Source organism: Falco biarmicus, chromosome 2 (genome assembly GCF_023638135.1).
Source record: "Falco biarmicus isolate bFalBia1 chromosome 2, bFalBia1.pri, whole genome shotgun sequence".
NCBI classification, from domain to species: domain Eukaryota; kingdom Metazoa; phylum Chordata; class Aves; order Falconiformes; family Falconidae; genus Falco; species Falco biarmicus.
In genome coordinates this window covers 7,579,582-7,607,385 of record NC_079289.1, presented here as the reverse complement: position 1 = coordinate 7,607,385, position 27,804 = coordinate 7,579,582, and the positions used below count along the sequence as shown (strand labels likewise).

Here is a 27,804-nt window from a genome sequence, read left to right as displayed (position 1 = left end):
TCCTAGGAGTGAAATCAGTCTTCTCTATCCAGCAGGGACAATTTAAGAGCCCTAATTTTAAGAAAACACTTTCAAGCTGTGAATGCTGGTCTTATAAAGCTTAGTCCAAAGTAGTAATGAAGCTCTTTGGAGGAGGCAAAATCACAAAGAAACGCTGTCTTCATGATTTTCAGCAGCAGATCGGGCACTTCCCCAGCCAGTACGCTAGCTGCGGTGAATAGCATGCTGAATGTTTATAAAATAAGGTAATGCTGAGTTTCCCTGCACTGAGTGCTTTCTGTGCTTCTAGTCCAAACAAATTAAGATTAGACTTGCAAAACAGCTGAAGCGCCCATTATACAGGCTTGCCCTTTTCTTACTCTTCCTGTAGCATCTGCTCCTGGCCCCTGCTAGAAGCCAGATACCAGGGTACATATGCAAGGCAATTGTTGTTTAGTTTAAGCCAATGCAGATGCTTTATTACTGCAACTTGAAGTGACTCAGCTTAAAAGTAGCGAGATCCTCAGAACTCAGGAGGCACGTTATGGTTGTAGTGTCAGCTCTCCACAGCCGTGTCCTCAAGGGTAGCTACCTGGCATTTGTTTGTTCCCAAAACAAGCTTGGCTGCGCCATATCAAGCAGCTCAATGTCTAAGCACTCTCAGCATCCACAAACTACGTGTTCCTGGCACACCTTCACAGCCTGCTCAGTTAGGTGATCTCCAAACACACTTCCTCCCATATGTTCCACCAACCCTCCTGCTGAACCCAGCATCCCGCATGCCCTAAATGCAGTTTGAGAGAGACGAACGTATGGGCCCTGTGACAGTGCCTCACATACTAGGCATGTGGAGTGAGTTTCTTAATCTTTTCTGTTAAATTATCCCACTTCAATTTGAATATATGTGGTGGTGACAATGGGGAGATGGAGAAGAGCTAACAGGGAGAAGGACTTTGCATCTATGACTCTTCAACACTGATGTTTGGGTACCTGGTGGGGATGGAGGATTCCACCCTTGGGTATGCTGAAGATGGCAAAACATGCTGTAACTTTAATACTCATCAGAGCAGTAATAATTATAAACTCTAGGCTATAGAGTCATGTGTCAGCGCTCTGTCCTAATGAATATTTAATTATTCCATATAAATTGGCAACACTCCAACAAGATAAAGCAAAATACCAGCTGGCATAATGCATAGTACACTCTCACGGGTGAGAACAGAAGCACTACCAGCTCTGCTCAAGAAGGGAGATGAATATGGATTTCTACATCCCTGGAAAAAGTTCCAGCCAAACAGCTTCTTCATAAGGAAAAATGTATCAACAGTGCCTTTACACACATCGCAAGAGGAGTCTAGCTATGGTCTTATTTACAAAAAAGAGATCATGATTCTGAACGTCAATTAGGATAAAGTATCAGTGTCGTAATGAAGCAGATTTAAGGGAATAACACCTTGCCCCATTTTTTGAATTCTTTACTTGTTAGTTTATAGGTGTGTCCTGGGTTTTGTGGAGCTTAATTTTTTAATTTTTTTTTAAAACCTTCTTTTCTTCCCACCATGCGGTGCACCACAGGATATGGTCCTTAACTGATACCTGGACATGGTGAGATGCCTCAAACACTGTAATTACCAGTTCCCTTTTGTGACTAAGTTCTTAAGTCCTTCTCTCAAACCTCACATACAGCCCTTCAGGAAGTACCCAGAACAGCAAGGAATTAAAACCTGCAGTTCCCAAATCCTGAGTTAGCATTTTCATTAATATACAAATCTTGCAGAGTAGTTTCCAGGATCTTTTTATATATACATGGAGATACAGAGACATATATAATGCCTGTGCTGTCAAGACCCATTGCCTTCCACAGTGCCCACACTGCTCTTTGTTTTGGAAAATAAAATATTTCATAACTCTAACAGCTCCTTTGAGAAGAGTCTGAGCCAACTAAATATTTTCTTTCCCATAAGACCTGATTTTTCATTAGGACCCAGCATTTGTTGCTACATGGGCATGTTAGCTAAAATCACAACACTGCTGAGGAAAATCAGGTCACAAAGGTCATTTTAAAAGACTGGGGGAAAGAAAAGCAGAGAACTTAGAAGCTCCTGTTATTATATATGATTAGTTAAACATATGTTTAAGTGCTTTATGGAACAGCCCTGAATAAATTGTTCTCCATGCCTACTGTGAATTGGATAAAAACTAATGGGTTCTAATTGCAGTTAGAGAAACTCCAGTTTGTCATCAGGAAAGACTTTCTATCGGTGAGGAAATAAGTTACCTGGAGAAGTCGTTGACTCTCCACCGTGGGAGGTTTAAAAGAACAGATTAGACAAACATGTCAGGAACTGATCAAACAGTTGACCTGCCCTAGGGCAAGAGAATGGACAACAAGAATTTTTAGGTCTTCCTCAGGACTGTATTCTTGACTTCTTAGACCATAACTAACAGGTTGCACTTCCTTAATTTATTACCCAACATGCCACATTCCCTGCTTGCTGTATGAACATACGAAACAAGTAAGAGCCTTCACAAGTAAAGCCTAGTAAACGTTTTTAGTGAATACTGAACCTGCCTCAAACAACGTTTCATTCATTCTGAAACCATCCACCAATTTAAATTGATTTTGTCAAGTTGGATTTATAGGAGGGAAAACAACAGGTATAGATTCACACCAAAAAAATATCAATCATATATGTCCTTTCTTCCTTACTCACTAGCACTCACCCAGTGAAATTATTTTGGTCTATGATATTTAATTCTCTGCCAGACACATTGCCACATATATTTAGTTCCTATACAGGGTGAAATGGAATAATAAAATTATGATAGGTAATATTGCATTTTGCATCTGGAAACATTGATGTCACCTATCATTTGAATAGCCAACAAAGCTGTTAACAGTGGAGTTAACAGTTCAAAAAGGATGTGGTCTGAAGGCATAGGCCATACCAAAACATTTAGCAATTTCATGAGGACCAGGAGCTCCTTCAGGGTCAATACCTGAACAGCAGAGTTCAGGTTTTACCAGAGTTTAACAAAAAGCTTGCAAGTAAAAAAAAAAACAAAAAAACAAAAAAAAAACCACTGGAAAGAAAAAAAAAAAGGAAAAAGCAGCAAACCCCAATACATTTTGTTAATTCCGTTGTTTGTAGCCATGGGGTGCTGTGGGGGGGGGGGGTCATTCACGCTAAAAATATGGATGCAACTGTTTCTGGCACATATGGTGAACTAACATATTCCCCTGACTTTTCTCCTGCTTTTGCAAGGGCCACGCAGAATTAGAGTCTCCGAGTCTGGGAGATGTCTCTCTTTCGAGACATTCCCCAAGAATGATGGGAGATTATAGGATGGATCGTGACCACCCTTTCATCCCTCTTAATTGCTGAAGATCCAGTCCCAATATGTAAGATACAGCATCAGTTTGTTACAAACCTCTATGGTAATCACAGATGCCAGGTGCAAAAGCATAGAGACCAGCAACCCCTGTATTGCGAACTTGTATTGTATTGCAAACAACAATCTAAAAACTTTTCTGTTACCTGAAAGTCTACACTTTCAGAAAAGCAAATACATCAATGCAAAGGAGGTGTCACAGGATGCTTGACCTGGATAGAGAAAGCTGCTTTCCTTTTTTATCAACAATTAAGACTGGAATAAAAATACAGAAAAAGAACAAATGTATATAGAAAAACAATATATAGACAGCCAAGTCAAGTGAAAGGCATGAAAGGCCTCTGGACTGAATGACCACACTTGGGCTTTTATTGCAGAAGAACGCTGCATGGAAGAGGGGAGTGTAATTTGGGACGTGTAATTGAGGATGGAAAAGGAAAGTACAAAACCAGTGTTTCCCATAAGGAACAGACCATGAATAAGAATTTATGTGATGTATAAGATTATCCAGTTACATTTTCATAAGGCAATTTCTCATAGAAAGCAAAGTACTGTATTGGATTTGTACAGCAGCTGGCACATTCAGCATGTGCTAATCAGTTCTGACTCGGAACTGCTGATAGTTTGTTGTGCTGTTGGAAGGAAAAAAAAAAAACAAACCACAAAAGCCTATACTTCCAGTCTGTTTTGACTGTGGTTGGACCCTTAAAACACATGCAGGTGTGATTTTTAAAGGGACTAAACGTTCTGTGCTGCCATTACACTGATGAAATTTATGGATAGACAGAAAACTTGAAAATGACAATACCCTGACTGCCAGGGGTACAGACTCCAACCCTGGCTTGAAATGGCTATTCCAGTTTCTAACCAAGTTTCCTATTGCTTTGCTTGAAATCAGAACGTCATTTTCAATAAAAGAAGCAAAATTTGGAGTTAGTCCTATACATTCTATTTTTCTCAGCATAGAATTTGCAGTTTACATCCCCCTAGACAAGTCCAGCAGCACACCCCTCAGACAGCAACAAGGTTAAGGAAGACGGGGTTGAGGGTCAGATACTTTGAGGAGGCTGGAATAACAAGAGTGTCTGTGATCCGCTGTCTTTGTCGGGTGTTTCAAGAGATAACACACTGGAATACACTTTCACCATTTTAAAGCATATAGCTTTGTGCAAAGAAAGGCAGAGATTAGCTAGCAGTGTCTTTAAGCTGAGACTCAAATGTTAAATCATTCATGATATATATATATATATAGTACATTAATGTTAAGACTCATTTGTTCTTATTTCACTCAAAATCAGACTGCTTGTTCTCATTAATTCTGCAAGCTTCTTTTGCTAATTAATTTTTACAATAAAGTTCTTCATGTCTTCAGAGAGTTTTGTTCTAGCTGCCTGCAATTCCGATTTATCGTTTTAAAGAATCACATATAAAATGGCACATAGAACTACAATTTGCTTCTGGTTTTTTTTGTTTTTTTTGTTTTTGTTTTTTTTTTTTAAGAGGAAAGCTCTGTAAAATAGTCATGCCTATGGAAAGTGCTTTGGAAAAACATGTAAAACTTGAAATTCCTTTCTTACCATAAGAACAATGGAAATTTTTTATACAGTTCCTTCATCTTTGATTTTGGCCTGGATATTTGCAGTTTGCAGTCTATGCCCACTTTATTTCTGTCTCTGTGTTTAAGAACAAAGCAATTCATTGCTTGGTTCTGTGGATTTTTGTTTTGTCTTTGAAGTACAAACGTGGTGGGAGGCAATTACTTCAGATTGCTAATTTAGTTCATAATAATCTGGAGGCAGGCAAAGGCAGATTAGAGCCAGCGGTGAGAAAACGGTTTTGAATCTTTCCACTGGCTACAGAAGAAAAGCCAATCTATAGAACTTTCTTCTCTGTATCTGTTCCTCACACAGAGATTGGTTTGGTTGATAACTCTGTGCACTCGAGCTATGGAAAAGTTCTGCCCAATGTCAGTCCCATGAAATATGAAAAGCCCTATTGAGATTTTTTTTACACAGGATACAATTGCTGGAGTATTAATAATCTCAGTGGTGATTAGCAAGTGGAAGAAATAAGATTTCCTTTGGGGGTAATCACACCAAGCATCAGGTAAAGTACACCAAGGAGGAGAAAAAGAAAGGGTTTTTTTACTTCCCCTTTGACAGACAGCAACTGAAAGGATGAAGAAGTTATCAACATACTCAAGGTCAGAGGGATACCACTATGTATCTTCCATATCCTAATCTAATTCCTTAATTAAAGCCATTCTTTCAATCTTATAAATCACTGTGTGGCCTTTCTCAGGCTTGAGACATCTCACTCATATATATGTTTTATTTCTTAATCTGTTAAATTACCTCTTGGTTTTTCTGCAGATTTTCATGGTCTGTAGCAGATGTTGTCTTCTCCCATTTCTCTGCAACTTGATTTGCTTCTTCTATTTTTTGCTCATAGCTTTTCTGGGAATTTAACAGTGTCACTTCATAAAATTCTTGAATATCTGTTTGTAAAAAGGAACAAGTAAAAGACATTATTTGACATGCTGGCTTTTGAATCCCTGGTGGTTTTCTTTGGTTAATATATATACTTACACATTATCATAATGATGAGCATGTATTACATTTCTAGCAGAAAGCACCAACAAGCAAATTTGTTTCCTAAAATGTCAATGAGACTATTGAAGTATATTCTCATTTTAAAAAGGTCTCTACAAATAATTTCAAGGTGAAGGAATAGTATTTATAAGGGATTCAAAGAAAATTTTTACATGCACACCTGAACAATATAGGTAAAACAGACCCTTAGACACGGAGAAGTCAGTCACAGACTGTTTTAACTGATAAACTGGAAATTTGCAGATGCAAGATACCCTAAGAGAAGCTTGTTGTCAGGTACCCACCCCAGGCACCAACACCACTCCCAGCCCCAACTGCAGGTGCATTTGGGAATTATTTTGTTTTAAGTGGGATTCAGAACTTGAAGAAAGACTTTGTGGATTCATCATTTCAACCCGTTATCACTCCGAAGGGGCTAGTTAATATTTGGTTTCAACCAAGAGTAAGCAACAAGCCAGGTCTTAATATCCTGTTCAGATATTTCTATCACATGTACATCAGTTCATACCCCATGGAAATCAAAGATCCAGCAGTGAAAACACTTCCACTGAAACCTGCGCATACAATAAATGGGGGGGGGGGGGGGGGGGGAGTGTTTCCCTTCCTTAAAGCAAGAAGTTTTTACTCAGACGGTCACATACACAAAGTGACACACTGTCTAACAGAGATATTTGGCTCACCAAAGAAGAAAAACCATTGCATTATTTTAATTAAGAACAATGGACAGGCTTTCTCCTGGATAAGAAAGAAAGAAAAACATTTCTGGGAGAAAGATCACGTCTACCTGGATACGCCCCTGGGACTGTTTAGAAAAACGACCACGCTTTCAATAAGTGGTTCTCTAACGAGTGCTGCCTAAGGCATAAAGAACATGGGAAAGCATGACCCTTAACAGGTAGGTGTCTGGAAAGGCAGAGGTGGGGACAGAGAATCCTTTCTGGTATCAGGTGAACTAACTATAGAGAAAAATCAAGCTTATTGTACTTACACAATGCCTTCCATAAGCATTTGTGACTGTGGGTTTTATTCTCTATTTTGTGAAGAAATGTTCTGTTTACACGTTACTATACATTGGATTGAATTAATAGCAGTCCCAAGGTAACCAGACAACATTTCTGAACAGAAGCTGTGATAAACCTGTACCCGACAGTATCACAAGCCCAAACACCCCAGGATGCTCCAGCATGTCTAAAAATAAGAGTATGTTCCTCAGGAATGCTTCTTCAACTAGAAAGAAAAAAATAAATTAAAATCTTGCAATATTAGCCACAGAGCTTGTCTGGCAACGAGGAAAATACTGGGGTCGTGCTTGAACTTCAGAGGCAGCTGGTAATTTTGTCATACAGGGTCAGATCCCAGATCTGGGAGGAAGACATTGGTTCTAACCATAATAAATAAACCACCGTGGAGGTAAATCTGCATTTTACTGTTACATGCAGTCTCACACGAGAGGAGACGGAACGGGATTGCAAGTGACAGGCAGAACTGAAGGAGCAGGAGGCAGCAGAGAGAGGCACCCTGAGTTTCTGCACCTTTCCAAGGCCAGTCAAAAGTAGCAAACCGGGTCCATGCTCATCCTCGCATTAAGTCTCAGCTAGATGTCTATGAACTGCTCTTCCCTCCTTAGTGACAACTGAAATTGAACTTTTCTTCTACCTCTTTTTAGAACTTTACAACTCATTATGTACTCTTATTTCTCATGTACAATGGGAAAAAATTAATCAGAAATTTAATTTTAATAACTGTGATCCATAGGAAGCAGATACCAATCTCTATTTCACAGATATATGTGTAAGAATTTATATTTCACATTGCTAAGAATATTTAATTCCACCATTAAAACTAGGACCTACTTTTAAAATTAAAAGCCATAGGACAGCTGCAATGAGAATGGAAGTTTCTCTCTTCTCAATGTGGGGAATTTTTTGGAACGCTCATGGTATAATTGCAAACATTTGTAATATATGGTTTGATGCCAGGTCAATTTGTATTACAACTGCAAGTAAAACATATCAGGTTAATATGTAATTATCTCTAGATAAATACTTTGCAGAAATAAACTAGAAAATTGCCCTCTGGCAGTGGCGTTCAGCTGGCATAGCTGTCATTATCAGAGTATTAAATGGGTTGACACTAGTCAGTCAAGGAAGAGCAGAAGAGCTCTTCCACTCTAACTTTAAAGACTGCCTTGCGCTAGTGTTTTCATTTAAAATAACATATGAGCCACATTTGCATGTGCGTGCACACGGGCAAAATAAATATTAAAACCCTGGTCTCTTTGTAAAGGTCCTTATCTATTCTGAGGAGGCTGTGGGTTGCTTTCACTAGAATAATGATCACTGGTGTGCGGAGAAGAACATTTCAGTGTACTTCTACGGTTACAGAAGAAAGCACAGACGATTCGCTTAGTTGGTTGCTTTGTTATTCCATAAGCTAAAATTGCCATTTCTATGGAACAAGGGCAGCCAGCAACTTGCAGTCAATCAACGTTAGCAGAAAATAGGATCTGTAATTTGCTCTGAGTAAAACCCGCTCTATCTCCATTATGTGAGAGCTGCAATCATACCAGGAGGTGAAAACGGCTGAATGCTACTGAGGATGGGAAAAGAGGTGTGAAGGAGGTAATGGGACCAAGAAGCTGTAGAATCAAGCTTGAAGCCAAGGTCATAAAAGGTAGTTGTGAGAGCATGGTAATTGGTATGTAAAATGACCAAAGGACAACCTGTCTCCTGCTGCGGGCTTACAGGAAGAGAATTCAACCAGGAGACTTAAAGTCTTACACAAATGAAGTCTACCAAGTAGTTCTTGGCACTATGTTTTCTCCCTTCCATGAAAACCAGTAGAGATTACATTTAGAAATAGTAATATTACTATTGACGAACTCCACGAGCACAAGACCCCCCTTCAGATGAGCTGTTCAAATCTCTGTACCATTCCAAACATTTTGTTAAGCAATGAATTCATATTTGTTTAAAGTGTCTGTGAATCTCACTGGATTTTCAGTCCAACTGAATTTGTTCATTTACTTCTTAAGAGATTACTTACTCTACTTAATAAACTCTGCTTGCTCTTCCTTTAGCCTAGCCCAAATGTTTTGTCAGTTTTGCTAGATAAAGATAAATTGCATACAAGAAATTATATTTATTCTAATATGAGGTAAACCTAAAGATACCGTGATATATTTTATTTTGGATAACTCCAGCACTGGGGAAGTGGGAAAACAAATTTTCTTTACAACAGCATGGTAGAGAACACATCAGTATCACTTTACAAATGTCTGTGGACAAGTATATCATACATCACTGCATCTGTGCTCTGCAGGCAGACTCCAAGGACCTCCCTTCTCCTTTCTTACAGACCTGTGCAAGAGCAAGCATGGTCAAACCTCTACACAACTGCCAGGGAGCACCTTCTCTTACTAAAGGTGGACCCACTTCTCAGGGATAAGTCTTGTTTTCTTTAGTTTAAAAAAAATATATTAACTATTTATGCTCACATTAGAGTTGTGCTCACTCTTACCTCTTTTTTTTTTTTTTTCTTTTTAGGAAACTTTAAACAAAAATTATTTGGACAAAGAATAAGAACTGGAGGAAACACAATGCCCTAATCAGATACAAGAGCGACCTTTCAGACAGCAGCTACATAGAAAGGAAAACGTGATCAGACAAAGCCAAACAGGCTGCCTAAACCCTGCCATTTTCTGACTTTTGAGTGGTTGGTCCTGCAGCCCTATGGCCATTATTCCAGTGCAATTTCTGTTCCAACTTATATGCATCACAATATCCAGTCATTATAGGAACACTTTACAAGTCTCATAGCAAAGGGGTTAAATAATACGAGAAGACAGAATCGGTGAATAGCCTAAACAACTCTCTGGCTTCTGTGACCACGGGCTTTCGCCAGCATTCTAATGAGGAAAAAATGAGATAAAGCAATACAATTCCTTATTCATCTGTAAGCAGTTCAGCACCAGAAAGATAGAAATAAATTGAAGGGAATTCAGACAAAGACAGATGATTAAAGGTCTGAGAGGACTAACTTTTGAGTCAAGATTAAAGGAAGAGAATAATAATAACGTACACTTTCATACTTCCTTTCATTTCAAAGTAAAACAAACATTAAGAACCATATAGCATCAGCTGAGAAAATTGCACAAGGCCTCAAAGAGAAGCAAACCAGCAGGGCTGAGCTGCAGAGGCCCCAAAAATGAGCACACCAGGTGTGTCCATCCCTTTGTGGTCCATAACACACTTACAGTGGCTTCAGAATCACCGGTGATTCCAAACAGCATTGCTCCATTTTGTACAACTCTTCTGCAGGGAAGGCTAGATAGAGCTGCACAAGCAAGTCTGGAAAGATCCCTCGGTGCTCTAGGATCGAGGCAGGAGCCACTCGCTCCTGCAAGCTTTCTCCTTTATTCAAGATACTAGCGTGACTTCAAGTCAGAAGGGAAAGGTGGTCAGGATTTGCTCCTATTTATGCACCTTGGTGGCCTCCCTACTACTGAACTATCTTCAGCTGTGTAAATCAACGTAATCCATCTGGTAGCCCCAAGGCTGGATGAAGCATATGAGATAGCTTTGGCATCTGTATGATTTTCACCTACCCAGAGAAGCACTGGCAGGTGCATCTCAGTACTTTCACAGACACGTTCAGAAATTTAACCATCAAGGCACAAGTGTCCCAATGCACCGAGCAGGTGGGATTACCCCAGCATAGCTCTTTAACGCCATCTGACCTGTAGCTGCACTTTGCATGTACCTAATTGATGCAAAGGGTTAGGAAGTGAGAATATCCAAAGGTGGGGTTTCCAAGGTAATAAGGTGCAAAATGCAGAGGCTCAACTCGAGCTGGTACTGGTTTACAGTACAGCAATACAGTGAGGATAGATTTCCATGGTACCAAACTCAGGATTCAGAAGACAGGGGTCATAAAGAAAACCAGAGCAGGAGTGGAAAGAAAAACCTCTTGTACCTCTTTTGCATTTAAAAAAATAAGGGGAGGAAGAGGAAAGTCTGCATTCCAGTAACAAACAAGCCGATACCGGGCTTTCTGATACCATCTATATTTTATAGAACACGAACAATTAAGCTTAAAAGGATAATCTTGTACATCGCTTAGCCTGAAGTTGTACTGCATGTGTCAGCAAATGCTGCCTTCCCGGTGACTTGACAGTACATGTGGCCACTTGTAACACAGCAGGGCAAACTATTCCATGCACCGAACCTTACCCAAAGCCCACTGAACTTGCAGACACCTACCCACCACAGCATGCTTTGACCTCCAGGAAGGGAGTACGCTGTGCTGACAGCTGTTCCAAAAGCTGTTCCCTTCATTTGTGCTTAGCAAGGAGAGAGGATTTCTTCGCGACATACATATTGCTACTGTCCCTCTTCACTTCATGACTTGAGACAATTTAGAAATGGCACCAATATTCTGGTATCTGCAGTAATTTTCTGTTGCTTTTGCAGATAGCCGTACATTTTTGCAATTAACTATAACAACATTCATGATGAAGAATCCCATTACGCAAGAAACGAGTGCTCTGTGCATCATATTTCTACAGACCTGAACTGGGTAATGGAACAAATACTCTGCAGGATAAAAAGCAAAGGTGTTTTTTTTCCTCCTCCTTCTAGAGGTCCTTAGCCATGGAATTCATTTTTCCTATGCTGTGCCAGTGCCCTGACTTGCTTTGCAGTACAACTCCCATCTGTTTTTCCAGGGCATTCAGGGACAAGGTGGAATCGGGGTCTAAGGCAACAAGCAAACACAAGCTGTTTCCTTTCCAGGAAATTTGGGGCAGTCTTTTTCTCTGTGTAGGATAGTGTCTGATATGTACCTTTTAATGTTGTGTAACCCAGCACAAATGGCTACTGTCTGGCAGAACACTGCGAATCAAAATAAAGTCAATTGTTACAGGCTCTTGCTGCAAGTCCTTTTTTTAACGAAGGGAACATTACAGTGTACGTCTAAATGGCATCATTTATATCCTGGGGACTAGATTATGCTGGGTCAGCTTCAGCCATCTGGTCTGAAATATTAGGTAGGAGTAAGGAGGATTGTGCAGGATGTTGTTCAAGAAGGAAAACTGATTCATGCGGTAGAAGTAGCAGGGAAGTGATCAGAGACGATACCAGCCTGCTAGTAAAGAGCTTTAAAGGCCTTGCCCATGGAAGCAGTCCAAAGAGAGGTTAAATAACATACCTCACCAAATGTGGCTATGTTTTGTGTTGGTTGTTTTTACAAGTAAAATGTTTCCATATTGAGTAAAATAGCCACTACGAGAAAGAGAAGATAAAAAGCAAGAGAAGAAGAAAGCTGAACTTGAAATTGGGTGTTTTCAACTAAAGCAGGACTATAGCACAGACTGGATGTGAGAAATGGCAGATCTCCAGTTATCAAGCTGGGATGTAGCTTTATGTCACGGTGAGCTCAAACTGGACCCCATTAGCATCCCTCCATGCAGCTGCAGTCAAAAATGCCTTTCCCTTTTCAGCTGTATCTCATTCCCAGGGCTCCACACATATTTGCCTTAGGTCTGCGCTAATAAAGGTGGTGTGACATGCAACAAAAGAGGAAAAGCTCAAGGCTTGTTTCTTTGCAATTGGCAGGGGTAACACCAAGATATGTCAAGTCAAAATGAAAGTTAGCCCAGTGGCAAGGTTTACAAACATGAGCTTTTGGCACCCAAGAAACATAGATGCCAACCCAACAGCACGAGTTACTGCAGAAGGAGAGAATAGGTTCTCTGTGCCATGCAGGCAGCGAAACGGTGCAGTGCAAGCCAGGGAAGTAGTCTTCTGCCAAATGCCTACAGTTGATAAATGTTCCTAAATCTATTAAAAGCAGCATACTGTGGTAGAACATGTACCAAAGTAGGCAGCAAGAAATACAAGAAATGCAGTTTCTGTTATTAACCTGTCTTTATCCTTGAGCTTCAGCAAATTTCTTCTGTTTGGCCTTGATAACTTTTTGAGGTCCCTTCCAACCTGAATTATCCTATGAACTTTTGCGCATCTAGGTTGTAAGCTCTTTGAGGCAGAAACCATTACTAAGCAGGTACATACCTGACCAAAACCGTATCTTACCAAAAAAGCTCTGAAGCATTCTACGTGTTGTAATAAGTAACTAAATGGTTATCAATTAATGGCCTTTGCAATAGTTATTTAGATGTATGGGGAAAAAAATATGGTTTTGAGTACTTCTGGCTTAGCTGTACAATAGTATCATGATTGGGTTCTGTAATATATCCAAGATACAACCAGAGCTCTCCTGAAATTCTCAGCTAGGAATATCTGCCTCAAAGGCAGCTGTCCAAAATCCAGGGAGAATAAAATTTTCCACACAGATTGCTGTACACAGAGAAGACAAAATAATTGCTGCAGCCCTCTCTATGTTAGCAAAGTTTATGTTAACAAGTGAGAACTAGAAAGTCACCTCAGACAGTAAAGTCAGTATTTAAGACTGTTCAGTGACGATATTGAGTATATTACTACAGTTTCACCCATATATTCTAACATCTTATCATAAATAAGCACCACAGCCTCGATTTGAGCATTTGCCACTGACAGTATGTTATGGTTAACATCTACGGTTGCTAATTGTGTTTTCAGTGGAACAAGAGAAGAAACTGTAAGGCAGGTTCATTAAAGCACAGCAACACAGTTGCAAGTGGGCACAGTAGATTAAATTAGTAAGTGTCGCACTCAGTTCTGCTCATTCTGTTTCTAAAGCTTAAACTGCAGAAAAGCAGAGCAGCAAATCCCAGATCCTGTGGCGAGGTTTCATCTTAAACATGCCAGCCAGGGCCTGCAGATCAATGCACAATCTGCAAGAGCCAGAGTAGGATCACAAGCACATGCTGGATGCTTTGCACCTCCGGACAACCAGGAATATAATTGAACCGGTTCCAGGATTTTTTTGCGATAGAAAATGATGTAAACAGAATGTGCTCTTAATCTTAAAAAGTGTTCACAAGTGACAGCTAAGGAAGCACTAAAAGGCCAAGGCAAGGTTTCCTGTGCTTCAGGATAGACCCTTCATAAAATGAGTTTCCTTTGAAAAATGATGATTTGTATCAAGTTCTTTTCCTACAAGCTCAAATACATTTAGCTTTTTTTCAGCACTGTGTACCCCCCTGCATGTAGCACAGAATCACAGTATAGTTTAGATTGGAAGAGACCTTTAAGATCATCAAGTCCAACTGTTAACCCAGCACTGATAAATCCACCACTAAACCATGTCCCCAAGAACCACATCTATACCTCTTTTAAATCCCTCCAGGGGTGGGGACACAACCACCTCCCTGGGCAGCCTGTTCCCACTCCTGACAACAATAACATGTACCTTTGGGAAGAGGCTTTTTTCATTGTGTGGCGAGTTGGATGCAAAGCCGTTACTGGAGAGATTTCCCCTTGTTTCTGTGCTGCAGTTATGGGATAACGTGCATCCCTGGATCCTGCTGGAGGATCATGCAGCCCCAGTGTGTGTCACAGAAGTTATGAGCAGACTTTCATTTGAACGGTTCCACCATGCACTTAAAACAACTGTAATAGAGTTCAACACCAGGAAACTGTTCAGTTATATCATTTGTTTCTTGTGTGATTTTGTTTGTTCCTCAAGTGCTCGAGATAAGATTTCTTTAAATAGGGATAATTTGACTGTAAAATACAATATAAAAACTGCAGGTATATTTTCATCTCTGAGGCAAAAGTAATAGGAAAAAAAATCAGATTATGTGTTTCCTCATCCTTTTTTTTAAATCTTGGAAAGGATCCAGCTGCAAAGCCAATTTCCCACAGAATATGAAGGGAAATACTGTATATCGGACCAGAACCAGAAAAGGATGCATCAGTCTGTAATCCTTTCTAAGTCAGATTAATTTTATATAGGCTTTTCCACTGCAGATGAGCATAAATAGGTTGGGAGTAGGTAAGGTGAATGAAAGATCTAGTGCTCAGAGCACGTATCTGGGGACCTGCAGGCTTTGGGGTACTGCAGGTACTCAGCAGTCCAGCCAGGGGCCACCCCTATCAGACACCCCCCAGTAGCACCCGGTTTGCTGAAACTCTACAAACCAGAAAGATTTGGCTAGCCATCGGGCCCTCTCAGGCATTTTGCCCCAAGGCATGAGGCAGCACAAGCAGCCAGGGCTGTGCAGAAGTCAAAAGGGTCAACTGATGGCATTTGACCAGAGCTGCAGCCCCCAGGTGCCAACACACAACACATCACCTCTGCCAGCAGCTCCTCCAGGAGAGCTGAGTCAGCCTAAGGGCAAGCACAGAAATCCTGGGGGCAGTTAGGGATGGAGCGATGCAGTCACTTCAGAATTAATCACGCAGGTTCAGCTCACTGACTATAATCCCTCCTATGCATTCCTAACATTTTCTGGTGAAAGCAATTTTTTTTAAAAAAAGAACTCAAGCATTATCTTCTGAACAGGAAAAGAGAAGGGGAGCATGGAATGCGTGTGTGTGTGCATGTATATATATATATATATATATATGTCTCTTCTGATCAGACATGGCTATTGCCAGAACCCAGAGATGACTTTGCCCTTGCAGCAGAGCGTTCAGACACGCAGCAATGCAGTACCAGCATGTCCCACTCCATATGATGGAGAAAGACCACCACAGCTCCAATGCAGGAATGAGGTACCAATAGCTTGGCAGGAGCCCGAGAGGCTCCTTCACAGCAAACAGTTCAAAACGTAGCTGATGTTGTAAAGGCCCTCAAAACTACATGGCAATGACATCCCTCCAGCCTACCTGCCATAGTGCCCTAGCTGCCCTCAAAGGAGAGAAGGCCAGGAAGCAAGTGGCTTGTCTAATGTACATTGTTCACCATTTATATGCCAAGGATCTGACCTTTTGACAGGTGCTTGCGTATTTTACAGTCCCACACTTGCAGCCACGTGGCAACTTACAGCTTTGCTGTTGTAGCACACCTGATAAACTCAGCACAGAAACTTCTGCAGCAGCCTCTACACTGTGGATTTCTGCCTTCCCATTTACCATGGATTGTTAATATCATTCTTCCTTTCCCCAAACCAATTTGAAGCCCCATACCATGCAGAACATGTCATCAGGAAGCAGATACCAGCACAGGGTTTGTACTATAGCTTGTATATTAATTTTTTTCCAACTACTTCCAAAGGAAAGACACTTGTGTAATTGATGCCGTCCATGCTGAGAATAGGCTGGACACGTAGTATGTCATGACGAACTGATATGACCTCCAAGCACAGGAAATGCCACATGTTATCCTCATGCCTTTCCCAACGTTTTCTCTCATCTCACTGAATCTGTCACTGAGTCGTGTGAGAACTTCAGTTGCCCAGCCCTTTACTTAAGGAAATGCTGGTAAGCCATACCTGAAAAATGCGGTAAAGGTAAATTTGTTTATTCTTGCATAAAGCTTCAGCGAGTGGTCCATTAGGGATCCCAAGAGCAAGAAATCCAAATCAAATGCCCTTTCCCAAGGTAATGTAAGAGCAATTTTAGGAAAACCCCATGGCAATCTGTAAGGAATTAGCAATAATTACTTCCTGGCCTTTTTCTTTACAAAGAAGCAGCTTCATACCCAACCACTTTTGAACATAATTTTATATTTAAAGCTAAGACAAAGCATTAAAACATGACCTTTCTTCCCAGTTCTTTCACATGCCAGAGCGACCCTTTAGCTTCTTCAACCTCTTCAAGTTCTCACCTTGGAACATCTCCCCCTCTGCATCTCTCTTAGGCTTTCACTGCAAACCCGCAGTCTCCTTTTAGTGGAACAGTACCCATCTGCTCAGCACAGGGCTCTGCTTTTTAGCAGGGCATCGCCTTCCATCCTCAAGAAACAACTTCATTCTGATACCAAAGTGCACAACCCCAGTTTCTCTAATGCATGGTATCGTATGCGTGTCAGGTATATGATAGAGATAGAGGCACTAACCCACCATTCAGTCCTCGGTTTTGGTGAGGTGCTTGGAAAAGTCCAACATACGTGCCTACGGGGCTGCAGTCCCCATCTCCACCTCCCACCCACACTCCTGGTGCAGCTGGCTGCCTGCCCAGGAGCCAGGCTAAGCAAGGGCAAAGAGCACACCGGAGGACCGTGCCCATGCGGTGGGCAAACACAGAGCACCACATGAGCTGCAGGGGATGGAGGCTGACTGTGTCAAGTTACATGCCTGAAACTCCAGAGGGTTGCCTCTTACTGTCCAGCTATATTTTATTCTGAAGACGTCAAGTATTTCAGCATTTGCACTTAAAGCATGCAAAAGGTAGATGGAGAAGGAATAAAGTTCCAAATAATTTAAAACCAACCTACCCCTTTGAGATGTGCCTGACCTGCAGAAAAAAAGCAAGAACACGTGTAGAAAACTGGGTTAACTATATTCTAAGTCTCACCACTTCAGTTGCCTCTTTCTTCCCCTTCATTTTACTAGTGGGAAGTGTAATGTAAGTGGTAAAAACAGGGAAATGAGAACTTCAGACCGCGGATTCTATTTGCAGTTTTTCCACTGACTTGCTGTGTGACCTCAGGCAAATCAATCTCTGCACTTCAGCTTAACCTTCTGTAAAATTGAGATATGAATGCTTTGACTTACCCATAGGCTCACAGTGGGGAGTTACACAGCTTAATTAATTAATGTTTGTTAAACACTTCTAATGATTGTTTCTATACAAGTTTAAATTATTGTGGGTTGTACTTTTATAAACTCTGGCTTATGACACTTGAACATATTTGCCACAGTGTCTAGGGCAATCCCGAAGATTGCTCTCCTGATGTAATAAATTACACTTTAAATGAACCCTTTCACTGGAGTCACTGTGACTTTAGTTGTCTACACTTAACATTTACAGTCATTGCACTAATTGGTCTAACCTTGTATTGCAGGTTTCCATGAACATCAAAAGACTTCATTGGTCATGCTTGAATTTGTTCCACTTCATGTTCTCATGGGTTTAGTAACAGCTAAGAGACTTCATGCAAATTCATTGACATTTGCTGGTCTCCACTGGAATAAGAAAACCTTGTATCCCTTACACAAGTCCTTGCAGGTCTAGAATCTCTTTACTGTTCTCATTATCTTCATTCTCATGTAATTGATTGGTTTATGGACTTGGTCCAAGTTCTTTTTAACTTCAGTAATTTAGGTTTTCACTCGGCATGAACTTAACGTATTTATTCATGAATTCTGAAATCATGAACCTTTAAAGATGAGCTAGTGCAACTGCCCTGCCATGGGCAGGGACAAAATAATTTTGCAAATTTTTTTTCAGACTCTTCCAGGGAAGTAATTCCATGATGTGTCCTGAAGAGGGGCCTCCCACCCTCCTAAAAGCTTACATTAGGCATGAGGGTAGCAGGAGGAAATGTTTCACAAAAAAATTATGTTGCCAAATTCACCATTTTTTTGCAATACTTTTGATCTTTATCACAGTGAAATTAATGTTACGAGCATAGTACTGTGCTCATTAACAAAATCTAATTTTTCAAGAGAAATCTTTCACGAGGTTTTACTGCAGCACCTTTAAAAACATCTGACAGCAAAACCTAAGGAGGAAGAAAGGGATATGTTAATTTAAAAGGCATTACATAAATGTTAATGAAGTGACCCACAGCCCATGAATCAGCATCTCATATGCCCCAGCATCTTGCCACAGAAACCAAATTAAATAATGGTACAGCTCCATAAAATGGTGGGCCACTGACAGGGGAAGATCCCATCTTAACTTAAGGTATAGCAGGAGCTCACAGCAACCACCTGAGACACAGAAATGCCAAATCAAGCTGGCTTTGGCGGGGACAGACAGGGCTAACATTGTCAACCTACTGACACTAAACCAGCTGAAGAATTAAATATAGATCGCAACCTTTAGGGATTCCTGTCAAGCCTTTCTATGAATTGAGATGACTTCCGGAGATCAAGTAAGTTTGTCACATCTGCTGCAAAGGCTGGGCTGGATGCTGACAACTGGAGGAGGAGAGACTGGTTTGCAGCTGTATGTGCTAAACCCAGAGGGTTGGCAGATACACCACAGACCTTACAGGGATCTGGGCCTTTCTGGAGATAGGAATAAAGGTTGGGCAGGTATCTAAGATGGCATGAGATTCTTGACTTACATGGAGGGTAGAGGGTGAACCAGCTGTGTCCAGGAACACAGCCACTTCAGATGCTCTGACAACTGTGTTGACTCAACCTCTGTTTATGACAATGGGAGCTGACAGTGCATGTGTTAACACCTAAAGGCAGGTGTCCTAACCTGGAATGACATCCCAATCTGAGCATCTTTCACGTAAGAAAGCAATACTGAAATCCTAGCGGGCTCCAGGGATTTTGATGGCACATCTTTCCTTGCAGTCAGAACTTGTTCTTGGGCAAAGGTCTAGTAGTTGTCTTTGCATTACTTTTCTTATTTTTATTGGTTCGTTTTCTCTGTTAGTAGATAAAGATGTCAGACCAATTTAGGTGTTGTAAGTCTTGTCTTTCCATAGTTCTGTAGTAATACAGGATCAGCTTTTAAAAAACATGCATTGTTAATCAGCCTTCTGAAAACACCAGCTCCTTAGTCAAGATGGTTGAACAAAATTAGTTTTGCAAGTTTTATTTCAAAACAGGTTTGGCAGACAACTCCTGAATGAATAATTTGAAGTCTGAGAACAGGACAGAAAGACAGTGCATGCACACCTACAGAAGCCTGCTGCTAATTCTTTTTGTTGTTAAAACAATCTTAAATTGTGGAGTGGAACATGAAAAACACTCATAAAACCTGAAAGACAATGCATTTCCCTCGAGTTTTGTTTCTAGCACAATGGAAATTTTGATACGAAAAATATTGATACAAAAAATACTTTTTGTCCCTCCAAAAATCCAGGCAGACAGATATCAGGGAAACAGTGCCTTAACAATGATTCCGCTACTAACTCGCTCTGTTGCCCTTGGTAATTCACTCAATGTGTTCTAAGTACTGATTTAGTGCACATTAAGGTTGTGACGATCAGTTTGTTAGTATTTCTGTCATGCTTTGATGAAATCACACATGATAGGCTAAGCTGTCTTATTATATTCCTTTTGCTATGCTTGCTGTAAGAAAAGCCCAGCATTGTTCTAACAAGATAATGATATTCTATCAGTTCTTGGAATGATAAATCATGTCAGAAAGTACAATTCAATTCATTACTTAAAATCAAGTCAGGAAGTGAACTTCATTTTTTAAAATTAAGAGGAAAGATTTCAAATTATATCTTGGATGTAAGAACAGAATTAATAAATACTAATTATTTGAAAGAAATTACGGAAAAGTTCTCTGAAGGCAGACAAACGTAACAAGGACTTGCAAACCTGCCTCCAGAGAGCAACTTTGGATTCACTACGTGTGGATTACCAATTTTAAAAGTAACACCAGATTTTTGTCTCCTTTGTTGACACTGGCAGAGGTAGACCTTCTAGACCTACACACATTTCCCAGAAGTATAGAGACAGGGCTGGGAAAGTGGTGTAAAACACATACAAAAGCCTACGGAGAAACATACAGACACTGCCCACTACTAAGACAGTCCTAGCTCCACGCAGCCAAGTTCAATGTTTGGAGGTCACCTCTGCGGTGTTGCGTGCCCTTCATGCCTTGAAAGACCACTCAGAGGGTTGGAGGACAGAGTTACTCAACTTCAACTGCTGTGCTAACACTGAGTGTATTCTTTGGGAGATGAATTCAGGTGTAGATGTTCCTGCAAGGCACAAGACCTCTTCGCTTTCTGTTACTGGATGCATCGGTGAAGTCTTTCCAGCATCTCCCTACAAGATTCCCTCCTGAAACTGTTTGTAGCCTGGAAATCAAGAGCTTCTCACCAATGGCAGGAATACATGTCTGAACCCACTGAAGCTTTAACTTGTATTTCACCTCCTCTTGCCTGGGTGAGTGCTCTTTTGAGAGAAGAAAGGCTAAATGTACCACCATTGGCTGGGGATGCTATTGCCCCACGGGCTGTTACTCTCACAGGTTGTGTTAGGCATGCTCAAACCTCCTTGCACACACAGGCACTTCACGAGATCTTACTGGGTAATACGTGAGCCCTGCCAACGTGGAGGCAGTTTTTTGCACCACAAATTGGGCAAAAATCCTAGGGTAGACACTGAAGTCCTTTTTTGTACTGCAGTGTCTCAAGAAGGGAACGTCTCAAAGGTATACTGTGCAGATACATGGTGGAAGATTATGAGGGAAAGCTCTAGTAATAGGACCTAGTTTAGAGTTAATTCACTTGGTTATGGTGTGATGGCTTGCCATTTTAACTCGAAGGTCTATCATAACCAATGAAGATGGGGCTTGTCACATGAAACCAGCCTTTAAAGGTGAGTTACGCTAGAATAGTGCAGACGTGGTGTTGCCGGGAGGTCTGCAGGTGCTAATCAATACTGCAATGATAAAGGCCGAATGAACACAAAGATGAGGAGAGGAGGAAAGGAGATTGAGATCATTCTGATTACCACCCACTCATGCACAAGAATACCTGTCCTTGGTGTTGTGAGAAGCTGGCTTCTCCCTGTGAGGCTCTGTCAAATTGCAGGATAATGATTCACGCAGCAAAAAATCCAAAGACACATTTACAAACCCAGGACAGAGCAAGTTAGACAACTGAAGAAAACTTACTGCTCTAACAAGAGATCCAGCAGCGGCTTTGGCTGCAAACAACAAAGCTGAAAGATGGCATTATGCCTGTATATTTAATTTACTTATAATTTCTCTTACTGTTCTGCATTGCAAACAAAGTAGCTGCACAGTGGTAGGAAAGAACATGCCAGGTGGTTATGGTCTCAGAATTACCATCTTGTATATATTATCTACTTACAAATGTAACATTAATTAAGGTTCAGACGCGGCAACTGACAAATAGTGGTCTGCGAGTGTACACGTTCTTCCGAGTAAAGAGAATTTCTTGCACCAAGTAAAAATGTGATAGCGTTGTGTTCAATATGGAATTCTGGGACTCCATTCAATGAACACATGCAGAGCACACCACTGTTAATTGACAAGACGTAATTAAAGTACCCACAAGCCACCAGCATGTGGGGACACCTAATGGACATTACGGAAAGCAGTGCGTTATGTTGGACTGCTCTTCACAGCAGTTTGTTTCCCCCCCCAAAAATGCAGCTGAAAGCTGATGCTTGTGAGCCAAACGCTGAGTAACATAATCCCAGTCATTAAGTCATAGGAACAAGCTCGACTGATCAATCAGCAAAACCCACATGGCTGCTCAGGAGCCTTGACCAACGTGACCGAAAAGCGAAGTAGCTGCTAAGCAAGTTTCCCAGCCTGAAGGCAATGCGTACAAAGTCTGGCTGAAAACCCCACACCTTCCAGGATGAGCCAGGGGAAGATCTACAGAAAGAGGTCAAAGGGGCTTCCAGCTCTGTTTGCTTGCCCACAAGAAACAGATCCCACCCTGCTGCCCCATGGGCGTTCATCAGAAGGTAGGAACCTCTGGGCAAGACGAGGAGGACATGCCTGCAGGGTGTAACTATTTCATTTACACCAGTTCTAGCTGCCCACACAGGGCAAAGCCCCGAGGAAGTGTTGACAGAGGCCAAACTGGAGAGCTTGCTCTATGGGACCTTTGATGCTGATAAGGAACCACTTCAGCCCCCTACAAATATTAGCAGGGTTATATGGCTGGTGAAACAGCCAAGGGCAGCAGGAGAATGGTCTGACACAGAGCACACGACGGGGGGGGGGGGGGGGGGGGGGGGGGGGGGGTGCTCAGGTTGCTGAATGATTAATGAAGTGATGCTAAGAGGGAATAAGAGGGAATAGCCTGTGGTCCTTAACGGTGAGAAATTTTAGACTGATAAAAGAAGGAAGGTAGGGTTTGGTTTAAGCAAGTCATGACATGACCAGGGTCCCTTGCTTCTGCAGTATATTTATGAACTGCACCACAGGAGACAGACGTAATAAGTAACATGAATAACAGAAACTTTTGCATTTGATTAACGTGATATTATCTTAGGGCTCAGTTATAACAGATATTTGTGCATGTGAGCAATATTATCAGCCTAAACTAATTTTTACGAGATTAAATCCTTAAGACATTTTCTATCAGCTGAAGCAAACTAACCTATGGCTTTAGTCATAAATTTTAAGATTATGGGAGCTCCTCTGAACTATATTCATTATTCATGCAAAGGGCTCATGATGCTTAAACTTATAAAAATAGATAAGTAAATCTTGATTTCTTCTCTGATCGGAATCTTGTTTCACTCTGGCAGAACCTGCTGTGTTGGGGATCTATATGGATAAGACAGTGGTGTCTGGGTAAAACCACAGAGAATCTCTATATTATGCCCTTAGGCAAACACACACAGCACTGCATTTATATGCATAGGGGATGCAGCTAACCCTGCCACTTGTGAATGGGTTGCAAAGCTGTTCTACTTAGATTAAAAACAAAAGTAAATAGTCAGTACTATGTACATTCAGCATGGAAGAATTCACCTACAGAGGAGCAAGAGTGAAAAAATGAAGCATCCACAACTGATTGAAAGAACTTGGGCAGGAAGGGGTTGTAACTGAGTATGGGAACAGCAATTATTTAATTAATACTGGCTTGTGCTTTTTCCAAATTGAACTTGAAGTGTCATGGCTATAGCAGCAGCCACAGAAGCCCAAGAATCTTTGGAATAGAGCTAAGAGAATTAAATCAAGCACCAACAAGAAATGCATAGAGTCAGCTGAGGGGATAAGTGGACACTTCCCCCCCACCTTGCTGTTCATACTGCAGATCTGCATTTATTCCACGTCTACCTTGATCCTGCATAGAACAAGCAAAGAACATGGCCCTTTCATGACCTGTTTAGGACCAGGGAAAAGTGTTTATTAAAAAAAAGGAGTATGCTGTAACACTTCATTTCCTTGCTTAGTCATTATTTAAGACTCGATTTAAGATCTCCAAAACTCCTGGTGTTATCATGCCTTTAATATTTCAAATCACGTTCATTATAAATAAGCTTCTTCTAGAATAATTTCATCTAAAAGACAAGCTGTCAAAAATCTTTGTTAAATATAAACTGGCAACATTGGAAACATGTTCAGCTAAAAAATAGCAAAGTTTATGTACAAGGTATTATTAACAGTTCATGATATTTCACATACACTGTTCATTTATTAGAAACCATGGCCTGAAAGCTGCCGTCAGTTCATGTTTAAAAAGAGATTTTTCTTTAGCAGCTTTTTCTAAATGCCGTGTCAGTGACTGTCCGTAACTCAACTAGCACTCTGCCATGTAATGGAAGTATTCAACAAGATGATTCAACTTCACATGATATTGTTTTATTAAGAAATACCTGTAAAAAGCTCTCATTCTCCCCAAAATCACATGAATCTTTTCGGGAACCAATGGAGGCAGATCTTGTTCTGTTTTTTTGCCAACGCATCTTCTAATTATGAGTCCTGAGCTGTTAGAGGGGCGGGTTTTTTTCAGTTTAGTTTGGCAAATGTATTCGTCTTTAATGAGCCAAAAACCAGACATTTGAAATAAGAGTTTTACAGATGTTTCCAAAATATTTTCCCAAAGACAGACCACAAATACAGCCTCCGAGAGCCAATCACAGACTGAGCTGTCTGGAAAAATGGAAATCCATCATCAAATGTAATGTTTTCTCACCACAAGTGGCACCAAAAATCTGACTGCCAGAACAATGCTGGGAGTAGGAGAAAAATCAAAATGTAAAGGATCAAAATGTAAAGGATCAAAATGTAATTTTTTGGCTTCTCTTCTGTCCTGCAGGTGGGATGTGCAACTCCCTGAGGTCCCTTGATGCCTCTTTGGCAGGATGGCAGGAACCATATAGCAAATAAGCTGCTTGCCAATTAACCAGACCAGGGAAACAGGGAAACCAGAAACCTGCCAGGTACCAGCTGTTGCCCAGCACACTTTTAAATGGAAGATAAGGAAAGGAATAAATGCATATGTAGGTGCTGCTCAAGCTGCAAAAAGTTAAGGTCAGATCCCATGCAAGCACCTGGCTCAGCTGGATCCTCTCATACTAGTATTTTCTACAAGAAAAAACTTTCCTTCCTGAAAATTCCTGGTAAATCTGCTTTCTACTATTGAACTCTCCTCAAAATTTTTTCTCTCAGTAAGAATAAGACCTTCCATCTTAGTGCTGTGAACACATTTACATAAAACTGTGCACAAAAAAACTTGAATTAAAAATATGACTAAATAGTCTTTTTGTTGTTTTATAGTTTTGCAGTGATAATTGGACTTTTTAGTTTCTCAGTGTTAGAAATCATATCCCCGAAACACTCTGATACAAACTGATTAGTGTATGGTATAAACCCATACATAATCCTTTTTTCTTTCCCAGAAGCTGTTTTCTCTAACATCTATTATCTTTCTTGCTTAATTTATTTCAAGTTCAGTAGTTAAAAGCCTAACTCAGATTTTAAAACTTATCTCACACACACACACACACGTACACCCCCAACAGTCTGACACCGGGGGTACAGCCACAGAAATTGAAGATCACATCTAAGATGAGTGGTGAATAAGAAAAGGAGCAGTAAAAAATCCCGAGCAACTGGAGCTCTCCAGAAGCACAGGAGGAACAGAAAAGTTAAAGCAAGAGTTTGGCAAGCACAGATAAGAACAAGATTTTCTTTGGATTACTGCAATCGCAGATGTACTAGATTTGTACATCAGCCTGTGACTGAGGAAGAGAAAATCGTTTATCAGAACGTGCAGCACAAACATAAATATTGAGCTCCTAGACACAAATGAAGCTAGAGAGATACATTTCATAAGAGAACTCAGAGGAAAGAGGAAATAGTTGAATAATTTATAACAGATTTGATACTGTTGAGGCAAATATGCAATTTTGAAGGGCTTGTGAAATTCTGAATTCTGGAGATCAGATTCTATTGGGAATAAAAGCCCCAGACTGGGGGATGGGGGGGTGGAGGGGTGGTGTAGAATGTGAGGAATTCCTTATCCAAACTCCATAAAAAAAGAGAGAAGTTTTCCAAGATTTCAGACCACAAAAAAAAAAAAGCAAGTGCAGGTTTTGGAAAGAAAAGACAACAAAGCAGACAAGATTAGAAAAATCTTTCCGGAGGAGTCTGCAGACTGCAAATAGGAGGAATCTGCAAAACCAGAGTGGAAGGCTGAACCAGAACAGACCAAAACGAGTTCTAAGCTCTATCTGTCACCTTTGGAAAGACCTTCCGTATTTGCGAGAAACAGAAGCCAGAATGTACTAAAAAGAAGCCAATTTCTACCACGGCATTGTTGAAGAGGCATTTGCACCTCATGCCCTCAGTGAGTTTTTACTGATCGTTTGACCATGGCTGGGCAGCTTGATGTGACAGCTGAAGTTCCAGGGAACCACCTGCAGGGAAAGCATACTTGCATTCAAGGCAGACAAGTAACCACAGATAAGGCTGTGGAGAACTGATTCCCATTGTAGGTCTATATGGGTTCGACATAAGGATAAAGGACAATCTTGAAAAGATAAGACTTGTAATTGTTTCAGGGAAAGAGCATATCGATTCAGGGTCTGAAAACATGCAGATGCTCAGGCTCATTGTGAGAGCTCATGCTGTAGGACAGACACCGATGAAGGTAGAAAATCAATTCTATGATGTCTTTAATGGCATTGGAAAGCTGTCAACAGACTATAAGATAAGGATGATGAAACTTAATTGTCCTGTCATAAGCGTTCCTAGAAACACCCCTGCAGTGCTCAGACACAAAATGTCACCGCGTGAAACAAACACCTGAGTCTGATGCATGCACGTATACCTGGTCAAGGAAACTTCGCTATTGCAGGTGCTTTTGCCTGCCAGTGCTACAGTATGAGCTGAGACTTCCCAAAAATAATACCAGATATTGACACCTTATTTGATAAATTATAGTAAAAATCCCTTTGATAATATTCAAAGAATGTCATGATGCAGGTAGTATTTTATTCAGAAATATTGGATTGATGTGGAACTTGAAAAAAAAAAAAAGGAAAACAATCTGACAATACATTCCATGATGATAAATCAAGAAATTGCAGATCTATGTAGATATTAAGATGTTTGTCAATGCCAGAAATGTTCATGCACCGATTTGAAATGACTATTCCCACTATATAGAAATAGCACTATTAGAAAATATGAAAATACAATCCCTAGCTTTGTGTATGCACATATGCATGTAAAAGACTTTACATAAAAATCCTGGACGTGGCATACCAGATGTGCTAATGATAAATAATGGGTCACAATTTGATTGTTCTGAGTTTAAATGCTTTGCAAATACTTAAGCACTTTATCTTGCACACAGATTATCCACAGTCTAGTGGTTTTTTGGAAAAAGCTATCAAAATTGTTTAAAGGATGCTTTAAAAAAGCACCTATGGATTGAAATTTAGATTTCCACCTCGCACACCTAAATTAAAAAGCAGTGTCTTCGGTTCTGGGCCTCAGAAGTACAAGCCATGTGGAGAAAGGGCCAAAGACAAAACAATTTGCTCAGAAAGAGATTCACAGAAAAGGCAGAGGAGGAACTGAAATTCAGGACCTCTTGGTTAAGTCCTTGTCTTCGTATCCCACTTCTCAGAGACAGAAAATATAGATCAGAGAACGTTGTTATTTAGAGTATTTTTTCTGAGTATAATGTTTGGTTAAATAGAGTAATAAGCGAATTCATCACACTAAAAGTTTAAGATCATTGTGTGTTGCTGTTTATCTGCAGAAGAGGGCTGTCCTGACACCCAGCCAAAAATGATAAATAATTTACATATACTTCAAGTCTGCTTTATTAATTTATGCTACAGGAAAAA

General features: G+C 40.6%; 1 protein-coding gene across 9 annotated transcripts in view; it reads right to left on the bottom strand.

Moving 5' to 3' along the window:
• The window catches only part of DLG2 (discs large MAGUK scaffold protein 2), a 1,040,391-nt gene that overhangs the window by 911,768 nt on the left and 100,819 nt on the right, over positions 1-27,804 (bottom strand). For all 9 annotated transcript variants that reach the window (XM_056327218.1, XM_056327222.1, XM_056327223.1 and 6 more), the window contains one exon: positions 5,727-5,869. In XM_056327218.1, the coding sequence (XP_056183193.1) occupies positions 5,727-5,869 (143 nt within the window). The remainder of the gene's footprint in view (positions 1-5,726; positions 5,870-27,804) is intronic.